This window comes from Gopherus flavomarginatus, chromosome 8 (assembly GCF_025201925.1).
Source record: "Gopherus flavomarginatus isolate rGopFla2 chromosome 8, rGopFla2.mat.asm, whole genome shotgun sequence".
Taxonomy (NCBI): Eukaryota; Metazoa; Chordata; order Testudines; family Testudinidae; genus Gopherus; species Gopherus flavomarginatus.
The window spans coordinates 55,799,056-55,816,536 of NC_066624.1; the positions used below are offsets into that span (position 1 = coordinate 55,799,056).

Below are 17,481 nucleotides of genomic sequence, written 5' to 3' on the forward strand. Positions count from 1 at the left end.
CACTCAGAGGTTTGCTAGGTGAAAGGGGTCACCAGTACAAAAGTTTGAGAACCACTGCCTTGGAGGCTTCAGGACGTTCTCTGCTGGGAAAAGGGGGAGGGGAGATGGGGCAGGACCAATCATTAAGCTCATGCCTGCAAACAGAACCAGAAACCATTTTTGTTCATCTTGCTGATGGATTCTTTGTCACTGCGTGTGGATCAGATCCCACCGATTTTGAAGGATGTTTTTTTCTGTTGCTAAAATGCACAGACAAGGCAAAATTTCTGTGCCAATGTCCTGCAACAAAAAGAAGTTGCCAAAGTAAATGAACTTGCACTGTTTCCTTTTTTTACTCTGGCACCTGCAGATGGTGTGGTGACTGCATGCAAAATAGCTGTCCTGTACATAAAAAAGGAGTGCCCTTTGGTGGCCTTGGGTCCATTTAGAGGCCTTTATAGGTCCATGTAGAAGACAAGAGCCTGATCCTGATCTCACACCAGAATAAGTCAAGACCAACTCCAGTGACGTCATTGGAGTGCTGGCTTATCCCTGTGTGTCTGAGATCAGAATCCAGCCTTTGTTATCTGTACGGATATCTAAAATGAGAGCACTTAAGGTAGAGAATATTTATATATACTTGACTGTGCAATGAGGTTACCATTCAGCTTTACATTACATATTGGTTAACATTGTGGATATCACTAAAATAGAATACTTTTACTGCAAGCTAAACTACAGAATGATGCAAGATCAAAGGCTAGTATGAATGGCTTTAGTTTTTGATCAATTTTAAAAATAATAATAAAAAGGAGTGTGTATGGAGGGAGTGAAGCTGTGTTCCCCTCATGTATGTATTTCACATGCTTATATGCCTGCATGTGCACTGACACACACAATGACTCCTTGGTAAAACCATGCTATATGAGCCAATCTGGATGTAAAATTGCAAGAGATGGTTGCATGCTGCAAAGCAACTATGCCTGTGCATTGTGAATGCAGAAGCCATTTGGTCTGAGGTCTCTTAGAGACTTGCGAACAGGCTGGGGGGGGCGATCCAGAATTTTGGGGGATTGTATTTTGCTTGCTTGTGCATTTCATGGGTTAATTTCTCCCGTCACTGGCAGGCTCCCTTCATGTGGGTGATGAGATCGTAGAAATCAATGGGCAAAGTGTGAGCAACCACTCGGTCGACCAGCTGCAGAAGATGCTGGTAGGTATTTTGGGAGGCTGCTCCTGAGGAATGACTCATTTGGCCACATATCACATGTTGCCTTATTTGATTGTATTCATTCTTAATATGCAAATCACGGCAGATGTTGCAACACCTCCTGCGTTAGGAGGAACTACTGTTGTTCCCCTTTCTGCTGGAGCCTCTTCAAAGGCCGGGCCACTTTTCAAGTGCAGGCCGTCTCTGCTCAGAGCACTGGATGGGGCTGTGCGTGCAGCACCCATGGTGGGGCTTGGGTTGTTCAGTTGTCTTTTCAATTTAAAATTGCCCCCATGCAGTCAAACCAGAACCCCCCTCTGCCATGGGAGCTAGGGGGATGGTGCTTAGTCGGGCTCTGATTTCCAGCTGCTAGGGCCACGATGATCCTCTTGCACCATTCAGTAGATGGCTGCCCAGCTTCAGAGAAGGGCCTCTCTCAGGGCACGCTGAACGCTCACCCTGTCCATGGTTAAAACTCCAGCCCGTCAGACCTGTTAGAGGTGCTGTTGGAAGGAGCAGGGAAGGGCTGTTTGGAGTTTGTGGATTATTCTAACATCACTGGTCTCAGCCTCTGATCTCCCTGAGTTCCCATCCCTCTCCCCAGGGCCAGGGCAAGGGATGTTTCACGCTCTAGGTGAAACTTCCACCTTGCGCCCCCTCCCTCGGCGCCCCTGCCCTGAAGCGGCAGCTCCCCATCCTCCGCCCTGAGGTACCCCTCCTACGCCAGCTCACCCCTGCTCCATGCACGAGCACCCCAAGCATGCCATCGCTGCTTCACTTCTCCCGCCTCCCAGGCTTGCGGCGCCTAAGCTGATTGGCAGCGCAGGCCTGGGAGGCGAGAGAAGTGAAGCAGCTCACCCCTGCCCCGCCTCCTCCCCAAGCACGCCGTGGCTGCTTCACTTCTCCCGCCTCCCAGACTTGCAGCGCCAATCAGCTTAGGTTCTGCAAGGCTGGGAGGCGGGAAAAGTGAAGCAGCCATGGCCTCCTCGGGGAGGAGGTGGGGCAGGGGTGAGCTGGGGTGGGGAGTTCCCCTGCATACCCCCCACCACTTGCTGCAGGCGGTCCTCCCCGTGCTCCCCTGCCCCAGCTCCCTCTGCCTAAATGCCAGCGGCGGCCGAAGATCCAGCCGCCGCGGTCGCTGCTGAAGAAAATGGCACCTCCCCAAATCCCAGCACCCTAGGCGACCGCCTAGGTCACCTAAATGGTTGCACTGGCCCTGCCTCTCCCTGGTCTCCTGAACTGGTTCACAAGGCAATGGCAATACAGAGGGTGGGCAGGTCTCAAGTGTTGGAAGAAGAATTGGTTCAAATTGCCCTTCTCTCCCCAGGCTGGTCTGTCAGTGCCCTATAGCCCCGAATCCTCTCTGTGGCTGGAGAGATGGGGTGAATTTAATTCTTTCTCCTAGTTCATTCTGGTGACCCCTTTAAAGCTAAAAGAGGATCAAAACTCTGCTCTGTGTGGCTACCTAGATGCAGCTCTAGGCCTGAGTTAGTTAAGTTAGCCACTGTGACTTCAACAGCGCTAAAGCCTTTAGCAACAGTGATTCTGGCTCTGCTGAGCTCCCATCAGCTCTTCACTCAGTAAACAAGGCAGCTCCCCTATATTGCCACCATGGCTCCCAGTCGCAGCCCTCTGTAGGTTTCCGGGAGTGCCTGTGCACCCTGAGGTTAACGACACGCTGGGGGCCTTGAGCTGGTTTCTGTATTGATCTAGAAGCTACATTCTCCAACTCTTCTCTCTTCCCCTTCCTTCTGTCCACTAGAGAGAAGCCAAGGGGACGGTCTCAATAAAAGTCATCCCCAATCAGCAAAGCCGCCTCCCAGCACTACAGGTAGGTGCAGCTGTGTCCTCTAAGTGGCCCTGTGGACCAGATGTCTTTGAGCTGGTGAGAAGTCACGGGGTGTCACGGGGTTGGGGTTGCGGGTTCAGGGGCCGAACTGCTCTGCTACACTGATACAAACTCTGAACAGGGTAAGAGCTGTGGTGCATTTACATGGGGGAAAGGAGAGCAGGATTTACCCAGTCGGAGGATCTGTCTGCCCTGCAAAGTGAAGATGTGATGGTAGCACAGGTGGGCAAACCTGTGCCAGCTTGAATCTGGCTAGCACAGGTAACAATAGCAGTGTAGACGTGTTGACGCAGGCTGCAGCTACGCACCCTGCGGACAAGGTGGTCAGGGAGCCTGCTTCGTACTCGGGCTGCTAGCCCATGCTGAAGCCTGTGCCATCGTGGCTACACTATCATTGTTACCCTTGGCAGCTAGATTAAAGCCAACCCATGCTACAATTACACCTTTGCTTGCAGTGTAGACAGACTCTGTATAACACTGCCCAGCATGGCGCCGCTCTGTGCCTCAGTTTCCCTATCTCTAAAAAGAGGACAACAATATTTACTTCTTGTGTTAAGTAGTTTGAAAGAGGGTCTGGTAGATACCAAAGGCTAGACTCCACACTCAGTTCTATGGGAGTGATTCCCATTGGCCTTAATGGTGGTGGGGTTAGACTGCAAAGACCCTTTACAGACATGGGCTCCTGAGCCTGGAGCATCCTGTCTACTCCTAGGATTGCACTCCGATTCCTTGGCTGGAAGAGAGAGTGACAAACTCTGCCTTGTGTTGTACTGCTCCAGCTTCTTTGGTGAAATGCTGTCACTCTGCAGTCAGGCTGGGTCGGGTCATTTCTGCTGCCGCAGGGGTGCTGATGTGATAGTCGGAAGCAAGTGGGGGTGGCGGGAAAGCAGAGCAAAACACCCCAGCTCTTGGCTATGCAACCACACTGCCATTGCCATAGCAACAGAAGTGCATGTTGTTACGAGGCTCCTGTTCTCAGCGCAGGGATTCAGCAGCCAGGGCTGGCCCATTCATCTTTGCATTCATCTCGCTCATTTGGCTTCTGGAGATGAATGAGGGGAGAGGGGGCTGGCAAGGACTGATGGGTCCCGACTGATTCCAAGAGGATACAGTTTCCACCCTTCTTATAGCTACTTGAGCTTTCCTTGTGGCTTAATCTAGGAACAGCTAGTTTATTTCCCCATTGCCCCCCAATATCTCAGGGCATGACACCTGTCATAGATGGCACCAATCATAAATGTGTGATACCAACTATACAGGCTAACAGAATCTATCTAGTTACAGATGGCAAAAGTGTATCTCTTCCATGCAATGAGTCTAAACTAAATTCATCCCAGCAGAGTGCTAGTTATTCTACATAAAAACTGCTTTTCGAGGTGGCAACTGTGTCTCCAGTGATTTGACCTCTTTCACATCTCATACATTTAAATTGCAGGAGTTAACATGAGATTTTCTCTCTCTTTGACCTCAAGTTAGTTCAGTATAGGGTGACCAGATAGCATATGTGAAAAATCAGGATGGGGTAAAAGGCACCTATATAAGAAAAAGCCCTGAATATGAGGCCTGTCCCTATAAATCAGGACATCTGGTCACCCTAGTTCAGTAAACTAAGCAACATGAAACACCCTGATCTTACTCTGTCACCATTTGCCCAGAGCCCAATATTCTGCTCAGGCAGATTCTTCTTAAAAAGGATGATTGAATGAGGTTATTTTTTTTAGTTAACATACGTGGCCCTGGAGTCATTCTGCCCCCCTTTCCTGTATTTCATCTTTATTCTTCCTTGGTCACATATCTCCCATTGGAGTCTGTTTCTCTAAGCAATGAGGTGAAAGGTGAATATCTTCTCCTCCCCATCTCTCCCCTTCGTCTCTGTTCCTGCCAGGATGAGCTCTGATCTCTGCTTATTTATTAAGCTCTGTCCTCTTTTCCCTTCTCTAGCTAGAGACTTATCTTAGTTGTTGCTGTCAAAACCAGCTGCAGTGCCACTGACTTAATAACAGATATGTGCAAGCACCTAGCCTCTGCTGAGAGGGGACACCAGGGCAGTATCTTGCACAAACAAACCCTCCTCACTGAGACATTGTTCCCCAGAAGACTGAAATTTTCTTCCCTCTGTGTGAGGTTGAAAGCTTGTCTCTTTCACCAACAAGTGGCTCAAATAAAAGATATTTCCTTCCTCCCCCACCTTGTCTCTCTCATTTCTTCCTTATATCATTTTGGCTGGGGTTCTGGAGCAGTCTATGTCATTGAACAGCCATGCACAGACACTCTTGCTGCCTTTCCTTGTGACAGTTCAGTGCTAGGAAGCCTAATGACTTCAATTTTGGCTGCCCATTGTGATCAGTCTCTGTCCTTCATGGTTGCTGTCACTTCACAGTACGACTGATAGGGTTACACACTGTGAAGCAAATCCCATCATGTTGTCTGGAGTGAAACCATCCCTTCCCAGCCTCTACCCAAGCTCCTCTGCCACATCTTGTTAGCATCCAACCCCAAGCAGAGCAATTAGTTTGCACCAATCAGATTGCTGTTTAGAGATTGCAAGGGTGGTTCCATTCTGAACTAAACCACCATGAATGATTTGAACGGGAGGATAAGAGCAAACAGGTTCCACCTGTTGTAACCTCATAACCAGAGCTAGAGGAAAGCTCTGAAATTCAGACTTGGCCTAGTTTTCGAATTCCACCACTGGGATTTGGGTTACACCTCTGGGAGAGACGGATCCAACGTGCAGTTCAAATCTGGAGTTCACTTCCTAGATTCCAAGGAAAGAAGAGACTATGTGATTGTCTACTCTGACCTTCTGCATAATGCAGGCCAGAGAACTGCCCCAAAACAATTCCTGTTTGAACAAGACCCCAGATAACGTTTGAGGTTTTTAGATCCAGTGCTCTGATTTGGGCCCACTTTACAATTAGGTTATTTCAAAGGCAGAATTAAATATCTCTATACGCACACGCACATCCCATCTTTGGACAACTGGGGGTTCAGAGAGCTGGGAGCTTCAGCCCATGTGGCATTCCCCAGGGTACAATCTGGACTGCTGAAATGCTGTGTCCCCTTAACTCTGTAGCCTGGGGTCCCTTTTACACTGCTTTGCTGTCAGAACAGCCACTCCTGGCCTGGTCACGCACAGCCACTGGCATGTAAAATCACTCCCAGATGTATACATGAATGCTCTCCCATCATCCATGAATAAATACAGGGTGATACTGCATATCTCCCCAGAAATGTGCATTTTATACTGCTTGGTAGACCCCTGGACAATATAAGCTCATAGATAGTCTGACATTCTAACAAAGGGCAATATTTATGCACAAGCCTTTGTTATCCCAAGCAGAGGTTTCCCAAACACTTCAAACAAACACACTGGCTTAGATAAAACAATAAAATAAGTTTATTAACTAGAGAAAGATTTTAAGTGATTATAAATGATAAGGGATAAAAGTTAGAATTGGTTACAAAAGAAATAAAAAGTTAAAACTAAGCTGATTCCTAAACTTTGCCAAGGCAAATAAGATTAGAAGCAAATATCATTCTCATTGCGCCGGATGCTGCAAGCAGTTCTCAGTTCACAGACTTGATTTCCTTTCGGCCTGAGACCACTCCCCTTAATTCAGTGTTCTTCAGGTATTCATTGATGTTATGAGCAGAGAGATGTAAGGTGGCAAGGAGAGGTAATTTGTGTGGTGTTTGGTCTCCATTCTTACACCTTTTTTCCCTTCTTTGAGGATTGCCCCCAGCTGGGAGTCAGGCGACAATCTGTTTACATGGGACCTCCAATTGTTTCCCAGTGCTAATATGTAAAGTTCTTGCTTACACCTTCCATCCTACCAGAATATGGCTGCTTATCTAGGTGATAGTCCCTGAGGGTTCATTTGATTATGATGATACTTCGGTGAGTCTTTGTCTCTCAGAAACTAGTTTGTAGGCATTACCCAGAACTACAACATATTTCAGTAACGATCATAGAGCAAAATCTCATAATTTGACATGCAGTGATCTTACACATATTTCAACAGGATAATAATATTCAGCAGGTTGAGTCTTCACATGATACCTCACAAGGCATATTTTGTACAAAATATATTCTAGCCATATAAAGTAGTGAACATGGGATACAGGGTGTCACAACCCGCCGAGTTCTTATGTTAACAAGAGATTGGCCAGTGTCACTGGTATTTTACAGCCTCTCCTCAGGTTGGTCCATCCAAATTTTGACCAATGGAGGGGGCTGCACTAGCAAATCTGGAGTCTGAGAGCCTCACTTGCAGGGACCCTTTATGGTCTTTAGTGCGAGATGTGGCTCACAGAGTCTTCAGGTCCCAGCATGCAATACTCCATCTTGATCCCCAGAACTCTGGCCTTCTGGCAACAAAGGGATACTGTGTGTACTACGTGCTGGGACCTGTTATCTCACAGGCCACAGCTCCATAGTAAAAGTGAGGACAGTAGTGGACAGTACTTCACCAACCCCTATTTTAATATGTTGTGCAAAGAAAGTCTGGTTTATTCTGCTCAGGAAGGAAGATCTACACGGCCCTGATTGTCAGAGCTCTGATCTGGCATGGTCTAAAGATGGGACAAAAAAAGAATATTTTACTTCAGATAGCATGTTGGAGTAGCTTCTTTTCCAAGCATGAATTGCACTGTTCTCTGCTTCCACATCACAGAATCGTAGAAGTGTAGGACTGCAATAGATCTAGTCCCGTCTCCTGCACTCAAGGCAGGACTTTGTAATAACTAGATCATCCCTGAGAGGTGTTTGTTTAACTGCTCTTAAAAAACTCCAGTAATGGAGATTCCACAAGCTCCTTAGGCAATTTTGTTCCAGTGCTTAACTATCCTGACAGTTAGGAAGTTTTCCTAATGTCCAACCTTCCTTGCTGCAATTTAAGCCCATTATTTCTTCTCCTGTCCACACTGGATAAGGAGAACAATTTATCACCCTCCTCCTTATAACAATCTTTTATGTACTTGAAAACTGTTATAATGTTCCCCCCTCGGTCTTCTCTTCTCCAGAATAAACAAATCCATTTTTTTTTCAGTCTTCCCTCAGGTGTTATGTTTCATAGACCTTTAATCATTTTTGTTGCTCTTCTCTGGACTTTCTCCAATTTGTCCACATCTTTCCTGAAATGTGGTGCCCAGAGATGGACACAATACTCCAGCTGAGGCCTAATCAGCACGGGGTAGAGCTGAAGAATTACTTCTTGCGTCTTGCTTACAGTACTCCTGCTGACAGGGCCGGCTTTATGAAGGGTGGGGCCCGATTTGAATACCCAGCAGCGGTCCGGGGCTTTGGCGGCACTTCGGCGGCAAGGGTCTGCTCCGGGTCTGCTCCCGGTCTTCGGCAGCAGGGGGTCCTCCGTTGCCTGCTGCCGAAGGACCCCCTGCTGCCGAAATGTCGCCGAAACCCCCCTGGAGTGGACCCCCAGCCGCCGAAATGCCGCTGCAGCCTCGGACCACTGCTGGGTAAGTTTTAAAAAAAAAAAAATTAAAAGGTGCCTAAGGTGCGGGGCCCGATTCCGGGGAATTGGGCGAATCGGCCTGAAGCAGGCCTTGCCTGCTGATACATCCTAGAATGATGTTCATATTTTTTGCAACAGTGTAACACTTTTGACTCATATTTAGCTTGTGATCCACTATGATCCCTAGATCCCTTTCCACAGTACTTCTTTGTAGGCAGTAATTTCCCATTTTGTGTGTGTGCAACTGATTGTGCCTTCCTAAATGGAGTACTTTGCATTTGTCCTTATTGAATTTCATTCCGTTTCCTTCAAAACGTTTCTCCAATTTGTCCAAATCATTTTGAATTTTAATCCTATCCTCCAAAGTACTTGCAACCCCTCCCAGCTTGGTGTTGTCTGCAAACTTTCGAAGTGTTATGGCTTTGCATTCCCAGGGCAAATAACTTGCCGCAATAACAGTTGAGTGAACTCCACGTTTGTGTGGAATGAAGGTAAATTTGATCTCAAACAAGGGGCCTCCCTTGGCCAGTAGAGCTCTCCTGCTTATGGCTTTGCCACTCAGTGATGAGCATCTCTACGTGCAAGCTGTGATCATGGGGTATGCTGATCACACACCTCAGGTCTTCCATGGGTTGTGGATTTAGCTACCACCACCTTTCAGCACCAAATGTCTGGTGCCTGCAAAGCTGTCCCTCAATGGCAAAATCCCAGCTATGCTCAAGTTTCTTCCCACAGCCAGAAAGCCCCTGTGGGTGGAGCTTATCAGTGGTATTGCTGATGATGAACTTCCTCTTCTAAAGTTGCTCTGGGCTCTGCAATGTTCACAAACAGACATGCCACAGGAGAGATGCAGGGAGCTGGTATGGGCAGCGGTACAGGACCGTACTCATACACTGAGCCCTTTCTATCTGTAAAGGTCCCCAGTGGTGAGCCCTCTGGGTTGCCCTGCCTGCTAAAGCTGGTGTGATGGACATGTTTGCGAAGCTTAGATGTGAGTTTCCTAGAGGTGGCCAGGGAGCAGCTGGAGAAGTTTACTCAGCAAAGGTAGAATCTCAGGAAAACCGCTGCTCCTGGGGAGGTGTGGACACACAAACTCAGCCTCTGAGACCTGCTGCCTTGGGCAGAGTCTCTGCTGCCTCAGGGCTGGATGGGAGAAGATGTTTAGTTATGAAGGATCAGGTCATTCCCTGGAAACTTCTCCACTCCAGCCCCCACTCCCCAAATCGACGCTCATGCGGAGACCTTTGTGCTTGAAGACATTCCCTGTCTGTTCTGTGGCTTCTGGCACTTGACTCCTAAGTGATGTTATCATGGCTGCCAGCTCTCCTGCCCCTTTGGTTCAGATAGCTGAGTCCGTGCCTGCTAGAGAGCTGTGTATGTTTAGTATATAGAGGAATTCCCCCGGTCCCGCCTGCTGTTGGGTTACTGCACTTTATCTGGATGGCTCCAGGCCAAGTAACCCTGTCTATGCCTGCTCTCAGTGACTTGCGTTTAGGTTTTGGACTAGCTCTGATTGATAGTGAGAGTCTTAGCGCTGGGAGAGGGGAAATAGCGTGTGTGGAGGGACTAACCAGCGGCAGGGTGAGAACCTGAGACAACTAGACCACAAGGTCCTGATCTGCTCCGGCTCATCCCGTATTGGAGGGACTAGAAATGGGAAGGAGAATTGGTCCTGTTTTGAGGCAATGGCTGTAGCGGTTAATGTGCAGTTCACAGCTCTCTCTTCCCTCTGCCCCACTCATCACACCTTTAACTACCTGTTCACCACAGTTCACCCCCAGGAGATGAGTCTTTCTCCGTTTGTGCCCCGACCTCTGGCAGCGCTTGCCTCACACTTGCTGTCTGGTCTCTTAGATTTCCCCAAGGATGATGCCATTCCTCCTTCCCTAAGGGATTCCCAGAGTCAGAGGACACACAGTTTGCTGAGATGGCCAGGGGAAGACATGGAGTTAGATTTTGGGTGGATCTTCAGGTAGAATTAAAGCCCCACATACTGACTGACTGGGTTGGCCAAGGGGGTTGGGGGAGTGTGTAAGTAATCCAGGGGTGAGCAAACTTTTTGGCTGGAGGGCCACATCGGGTTTTATGAATTGTATGGAGGGCCAGTTAGGGGAGGGGTTTGTGGCCCCATCCAACCCCCCCCCCATTCCCTGACAGCCTCTCTGAGACCCTTGTCCCATCCACACACACCCCGCTCCCTGTCCCCAGAACCCCTGCCCCTGCCGCACCATCCAACGCCCCCTCTTTCCTGACTGCCCCCCCGGGACCCCTGCCCTCATTCAATCCCATGTTTCGCCTCCAACCACCATCCACACCCCTACCCCTTGACCACCACCCCGAACTCCCCTGCCCTCTATCCACCCCCTGCCCCTTTACCGCACTGCCTGGAGCTCTGGTGGCTGGTGGCACTACAGCTACGCTGCCCAACTGGAGCTGGGCCATGCTGCTGCTGCCACCCCGCCGCCGCCGCCGCCACCACCACCACCATGTAGCTCAGAGCACCAGGTTAGGCTGGGTTCTTCAGCTGCACTGCCCCAGAAGCTCACAGCTCGGCCACCCAGAGCATTGCGCTGGTGGCAGAGTGAGCGAGCTGAGTCGGGGGGTGGTGGGGTGGACAGCAGCGCAGGGCCTGGGGGCTAGCCTCCTGGGCCAGGAGTTCAGTGGCTGGGTAGGACGGTCCCGTGGGCCATAGTTTGCCCACCCCTGACATAATCTAATGATTGGTGCTTGGGCCCCTTTGTCTCTAGGCTGTGGCATCTCTTCTAGCTCATCAGGTCTGCAGATAAGATCTGAAAAGGGGGTCAGGGAAAGGGGAGATTAGATGGGGATGTGCCCGACACTTGCCGCTCAGGTTTGGGCCAGTTAATTTCTTACCCCATCTTGTATGGTCACTGCTGGGGGACATCACAGGAGTCGCGTAGCAGAAATGGCAGAGCCGAAAGCACGTGGCATTGACCAGCTGACCTTTGGCCTCTTCTCCAGATGTTCATGAGGGCCCAGTTTGACTACGATCCCAAGATGGACAGCCTGATCCCCTGCAGGGAGGCGGGGCTGAAGTTCAAGACCGGGGACATCATCCAAATCATCAACAAGGATGACAGCAACTGGTGGCAGGGCCGGGTAGAAGGGTCCTCCACGGAGTCAGCAGGGCTGATCCCCTCCCCTGAACTGCAAGAATGGTATGTTTGAGAGCTGCTGGTAAAAGCAGCTGGGGGAAAGGGGCTGGGGGACTCCCAGTTGCAGGCTCTGTGCACAGCTCCAAGTGCTGCATCTCCAGCATGGGAGCTGCCCATGGGCTGGTGACTCAGAATCCCCACCTTGCATCCTTGTGGAATGTGTTTCAGAGATGAGACCTGTGTAGGTGCCGCTCCTTGGAGAAGCTGGGCCCAGCTGCTCAGTGTAGAGAGCTAGGTAGACCGTGTCTTTTGGAATGGGCTGTTGGCACCCTCTGACCTTGACCACAGTGACCCATGTGTCTAGCCTGGTGCTGCCCTGATCACCTTGGTGTGGACACTAGATCTGGCAAGGAGATACTCTCTGACCCGTTTGGCGTGAGCCCTGAGTATCCTTTCCTTACTTTTGTGCATTGAAGAAATCCTGATGCTTCTTGGGGTTGCTGGGTTTGGACCAAAACCTGATCTGATCTGACCCCCTCCGTCGCTTGTGTGTTTTTTCCTCTTTTAGGCGTGTGGCTAGTACAACCCAGTGCAGTCAGAGCGAAGCCCAGAGCTGCAGCCCCTTCGGGAAAAAGAAGAAGTGCAAAGACAAATACCTGGCCAAGCACAGCTCAAGTAAGCAGCCTCCTTCCTTGTCATGAGTCCCTGTCTGTTGCTGCTCAGGATCAACCCTGGCAGCTCTGTTGCCGCAATGCACCTTCCCATCGGGCAGCAGGACAGGAGTGCTCGCAGGACTCTGGTGTTTAGACCAAGCACTGACTCTGTGAGGTCGTTTCACTGGTTGGACAGCGTACGCAGGATGCTGCAGCCTGGTGACGGGGTTGGGATCCACATGTCCTCTGCAATAGGCTCCCTGGTCATGTCAAAACTCTTTCCTGTAAAAAGCAACAAAGAGTCCTGTGGCACCTTAAAGACTAACAGATGTATTGGAGCATAAGCACCCACGAGAGCTTATGCTCCAGTACGTCTATTAGTCTTTAAGATGCCACAGGACTCTGTTGCTTTTTACAGATCCTGACTAACACGGCTACCCCTCTGTCTTTCCTGAGATCTCTTAACTTCCCCTCCTGGGAACAGTGCAGTCAGAGCTGCACAGCATGGCCGTGCGCACTCTGGTAGCTGTCTCCTTATTGGAGGCTACCACACGTACCCTCAGGGGAGCAGGAGGAAAGGCATCTTGCCCAGTGCCGCGCCTGGCATTGGCTTTACTGGAAGAGCCCCCTCGGGTACAAATCAGTCAGATGACCCTGAGTCACCTGGTAAATGACACTCTATTATTTTTCCCCTCGGGGATCTCTTTACATTGTCTCCTCCTGTTTGCAAAGCAGCCTGCAAAGCACCCGACCTGCTGGCTTTGTTTACATTGCTGCTGTGGAGTCGCAACAGGCGTGGACTGGGGTGTACAGGGAGAAGAGAGGATGTCATCTGAGTTTAAATAAGCGGTGTTCTCAGCCTGACTGGAAGGAAAGAGCTATGTAGGAACAACTCTGCCAGTGGCTGGTGCCAAGGGAAGAGGGGGTTGCTGCCACTAGGCATTCAGCTTTGGAAAAAAGCGATCTGTGGGTTTTTACAGCTGTTCTAGGCCCAAGTGTGTTAGCTGGGGATGGGTGCAGAGTTAAATCCCAGTTCAAGAGGGATGGACAGAGACCCGTAACTAAAGATAATGTGAAGCCTGTTGTCCAGCCCCTCCTGCAGGCTCCCCCACCTGATCTCTGCCTGCTTTGCTCCCTCCCTGGGATTTTGCTCTCCCAGAAGTGCAGCTCTCTGCTCTGCATTAGGAATTATGGGCCTAATTCTCCCCTGCACTGTGTCATCATTTACACTGTGCATAGTGACACCCGAGCATTGCCATGGCACCCTCGTGACACGTTACAGGCTGGAATGCTCAGAAGGGCTCAGCACCCACAGCCAGGGCCAGAGTTTGGCACTATGGGTACATGATGGGTGCTGAGCGCCTTTAAAATCCTGGTCCTTGTTTGGTGCTGAGCTGCCTCGACTGTAGGTGTGGAGACCTTGGAAATCTGGCCCTGAGCTAATTTATGGCCCTCGTCATCAGACGCATCACAAACCCTGCAATCAAGTCCTGGCAAGTCAGTGGTTTTCAGTTCACTTCTCCTTAAAACTTTGTAACAGATCAGAAATCTGTTCATCAATCAGGGAGAATCCTCCCTATTCACCACCTTCATCCAGAAGCCCAGCCAATCCAAGCCAAGCAAACAAACCCTGCTGATTAAGTGATGATCTGCTTGACTAGTGAGGTTTTAATGCACCAGGACCTGAAACTGACCTGTAATAAGCCAGTGCCAACAAATCCCCAGAGAACTGAGTGGTGGGGGGTGGAGAGTCATGTGACCAGAGCCTGGGGACATGCGGGCACCTGGTCTGGCCTGCAGACTGGGAGACGGTGACAAACAGGGCGATAAATAAAGATCCCCACAACTCCCTCAGGGGAATAAACTAAGATCCCCATAATTCCTTCAGATAAGAGTTAGTCTTGCAGATTCCAATTTGGCTCCTCTGGGGTCCAGACTCCTGGGCAGAACTGAACTGGGGAGAGGAGAGGATCAGCTGTTTATTTCACATCTTGTCACAACAGTTTCCCCATATTAATCCCCAAGGTAAGTTACCATTTGCTGATTTCTCTCTGCAGCTGAGTTTCTAAGGGATGCAGTGTGACCTAGGAGGGAGCCTCAGGACCAGAGCTGAGTGCATAATTGATTTTTTTTGGTACATGGGCCAAACTGAAAAAATCTTTAAAAAAATGGCTCAAAGCAAGCCTGTTTTTTTGTTTTTGTTTTTATTTTATTTTTTTTTGCCAGGAGAAAAAATCATTTTGAGTTTATTGTTTGGGAGTGCTTTTCACTCTTGCTCTCGGGCGCCATCTTTTTTTTTTTTTTTTTTAATTTTCTTTTAAAAAATTAGCTAAACGTTTAAATGAAATGCCATTTTGGAAGGAAAAGTCAAAGCATTTCATTTTGACTTTAAAAAATCTCCATTTTTTTTCCAGCCCAGACTATTCACTGAATTTGGAAATAGTTTTGTGCCCCCCAAAAGGCAACTCACGTCGCCGCGCTGTGCCTCAGTTTCCCCATATTTTAAAGAGGGCTAATGATCCTGACTTTTGTAAAGTAGTTTGAGATCTACTGATGCAGAGTGCAATATGAGAGCTATGTGGTGGTATTCTATATCGATGCCAATATGTCCCAGCGGCCCTGGGCAGGGATTTGCCCTGATTTTGCATCTGGATTGGTTCTGATGCTCTCTTGGTTCCATTTCCCCTCTCTCCTCCCAGTTTTCGACCAGTTGGATGTGATTTCGTATGAGGAGGTGGTGAGGCTGCCAGCCTTCAAGAGGAAGACCCTGGTGCTGATAGGTATGGCCCTGCCCCTTCTGTACACATTGTGCTTTTCTGGCCATTGTCGCTCTCCACCCCGACCCTGACAATGGCCTGGGCAGAACAGAACCTGATAGAGCATTTCCACTGGGGAACCCTGCTGGCTGAGCGTTAGTCAGTTACTCCTTTAACACAGGTTTGATCTCAGGGCAATGGGAGTGTTTCCATTAACTTCAACAGACTTTGGATCAAGCCCTTGATCCTTAAAACAACATCAGCTGGTGGATTTATGACCTAGATCTGGCCTGAATAAAATTCATTCTCCTCGGATTGAGAGTCCTCTGGATTCTAAAGAGATTTGGGTTGGGGTTTGGGATGCTGCAAGAGTCACCCCAAACTCCCACTCTCCCCGTGTTTTGAGCTGCCCTTGCTGGCTGTGCAGTAAAAGTTACCATCCCCTCATTCAAGAGCTGAACTGGCATCCTCAGGCACAGCTGTGCTGCCCAGCTCGGGCATCTAGAAACTGGCACTGTTAGCAGTACCCGAGTCATGGTGCGAATTGTGCTGCAGAGGGCACCTGGAGGAAGAGCAGCCAGCCCTGGGTGGGAGGGGGTGGGTTTTTTTTTTTTAAAAGAATGATAAAGCTGCCTCTTGTTTAAACCTCAGGGTGGGAATCAGTCCATGTCCCGAGCCTTGCATGGCACAGATCCCTTGGTATGAGATTCAGGGCATGTCTACATGGGGACACTCAGGAAAGTTATTCTAAATTAGCTTTTAAAGTGGATTAGTTAAATCACATTAAACCCCTGTGTGGACACTCTCATTCAGAATTAAAGTGGCCTTAATTTGATTTATCTTAATTCACTTTAAACAAAATCTAATTAAGACTGCTCTAATTCTGAATGAAAGTCCATATGGGAATTTGATGTGGTTGAATTAATTCATTTTAGATTCATTCCTTTTGGTAATTTGGATTAACGTTGCTGAGTGCCACTGTGTAGACACTAAGGTCAAGATCCTGAAAGGTATTTTGGTGCCTAACTCCTATTGATTTCACTGGGCGTTAGGCACCTAGGAGGATCCAGACGTAACTCGGCAGTGCCGAGGCTGTGCCTGGCCCAGTCCATGGAGAAGTAGTGGGCTGGCTCTGGGACTGGAAGTGTGTTGCCCTGCATTATGGCTGTATTGAAAAGCATGGGGTCTCCCATTTTGCAGCGTCTGGTCCGTTCCAAAGGGGGGAAGAGGCTCAGCTATCTAGCCTGGGCAGTCATTATCCCATTCCTTCTGGGAGACCCAACAGGGATGGAATTTCCATGGCTAGCTCATCCTGCTCCATCCCTACCTGCTTTCTCTGCCAGAGGCCCTTCCTATGAATAGGGGTTCTTCTCTTGCTCCTGCAATCTCCCTCTCCCCTTCTCCAGCACAGGAAAAGCCTCTCTCGGGGGGCACTGATCTCCCATCCCTCTCTCATCCTCCTGCACAGGTGCAAGCGGGGTAGGTCGTAGCCACATTAAGAATGCCCTGCTCAGCAAGAACCCAGAGAAGTTTGGGTATCCGGCTCCATGTAAGTAGTCACCCACAGTGGGGTCGGGCTCTACAACCAGAACTAGCCATTTTAAAGCCCTCAGAAGGCGAGTTTCCCAGTGCTCACTCCTAGCCTTGCCTGCAGACTGCATAGAGCTGAGGGGTTTTACGTGCAGAAAAGCTGTTTCAGGGAATGTTCAGAGATTGCTCCAACTCCCTCTGAACCCTGCACACTTTGAGCTCATGGTCACTGAGCACTGGGCTTTAGTGGGCGAGGGATACCAAAAATAGCCCTGTTTAAAACAGAAAGATAGGGAAGCTCTAAGGCATTCCTAAACCAGATTTTCGGTACCGTCCGTGGTGCATGCAGAACCCCTGTGGGGGTGAAGTGGCAGGGAGAGGTGATTGATGCTCCTTTGGAGTGACTCACGAGAGTAACGGGACCACTCTAAATGCCATCAGAGAATGTTTCAGCCCCATGTGTTCATAGATACAGGAGTGCACAACCTCATTGCAATCAGCCTTGAAATCAGACCTGAGCTTCTGCCACTGTATGTCTGTGACCCACTGTGTTGAGCGAGTTTGGTCTGGTCTGGTTTGCTAGTGTTGATAAAGTGGCTCTGGAGGTTGCCTGCAGTCATATTTAGGGAAGGTGTTGTAGTCCCACAGGGTGTGTGCTGCATAAATGGGGCCTGCCTTGACCAAGGCTGCAGCGTCTCCAGCACTCTTGTACTTTCCAGCAAGGTGGCAGCTTGTCTGCCCCGGAGGCATCTTTCCTTTGCCATAGGGGAAAGCGATTGGGTTGATTACCCTGTGGTCCTGCCATAACTCCTGAGCTGTGCCGGTGCTGAAAACATGGCAAGGCCAGCTGGAGAAGAGCACATTCAGCCAGGCCCATGCTGGGCACGCAAAGGCTGGCGGAGGTTGCTTTCGTT

At 49.5% G+C, this 17,481-nt stretch overlaps 1 protein-coding gene across 5 annotated transcripts in view; it reads left to right on the forward strand.

Annotated features, from left to right (window-relative positions):
• The window catches only part of MPP1 (MAGUK p55 scaffold protein 1), a 43,448-nt gene that overhangs the window by 16,212 nt on the left and 9,755 nt on the right, over positions 1–17,481 (forward strand). For all 5 annotated transcript variants that reach the window (XM_050965566.1, XM_050965563.1, XM_050965567.1 and 2 more), the window contains 6 exons: positions 1,107–1,192; positions 2,952–3,020; positions 11,495–11,691; positions 12,197–12,303; positions 14,981–15,061; positions 16,506–16,586. In XM_050965566.1, the coding sequence (XP_050821523.1) occupies positions 1,107–1,192; positions 2,952–3,020; positions 11,495–11,691; positions 12,197–12,303; positions 14,981–15,061; positions 16,506–16,586 (621 nt within the window). The remainder of the gene's footprint in view (positions 1–1,106; positions 1,193–2,951; positions 3,021–11,494; positions 11,692–12,196; positions 12,304–14,980; positions 15,062–16,505; positions 16,587–17,481) is intronic.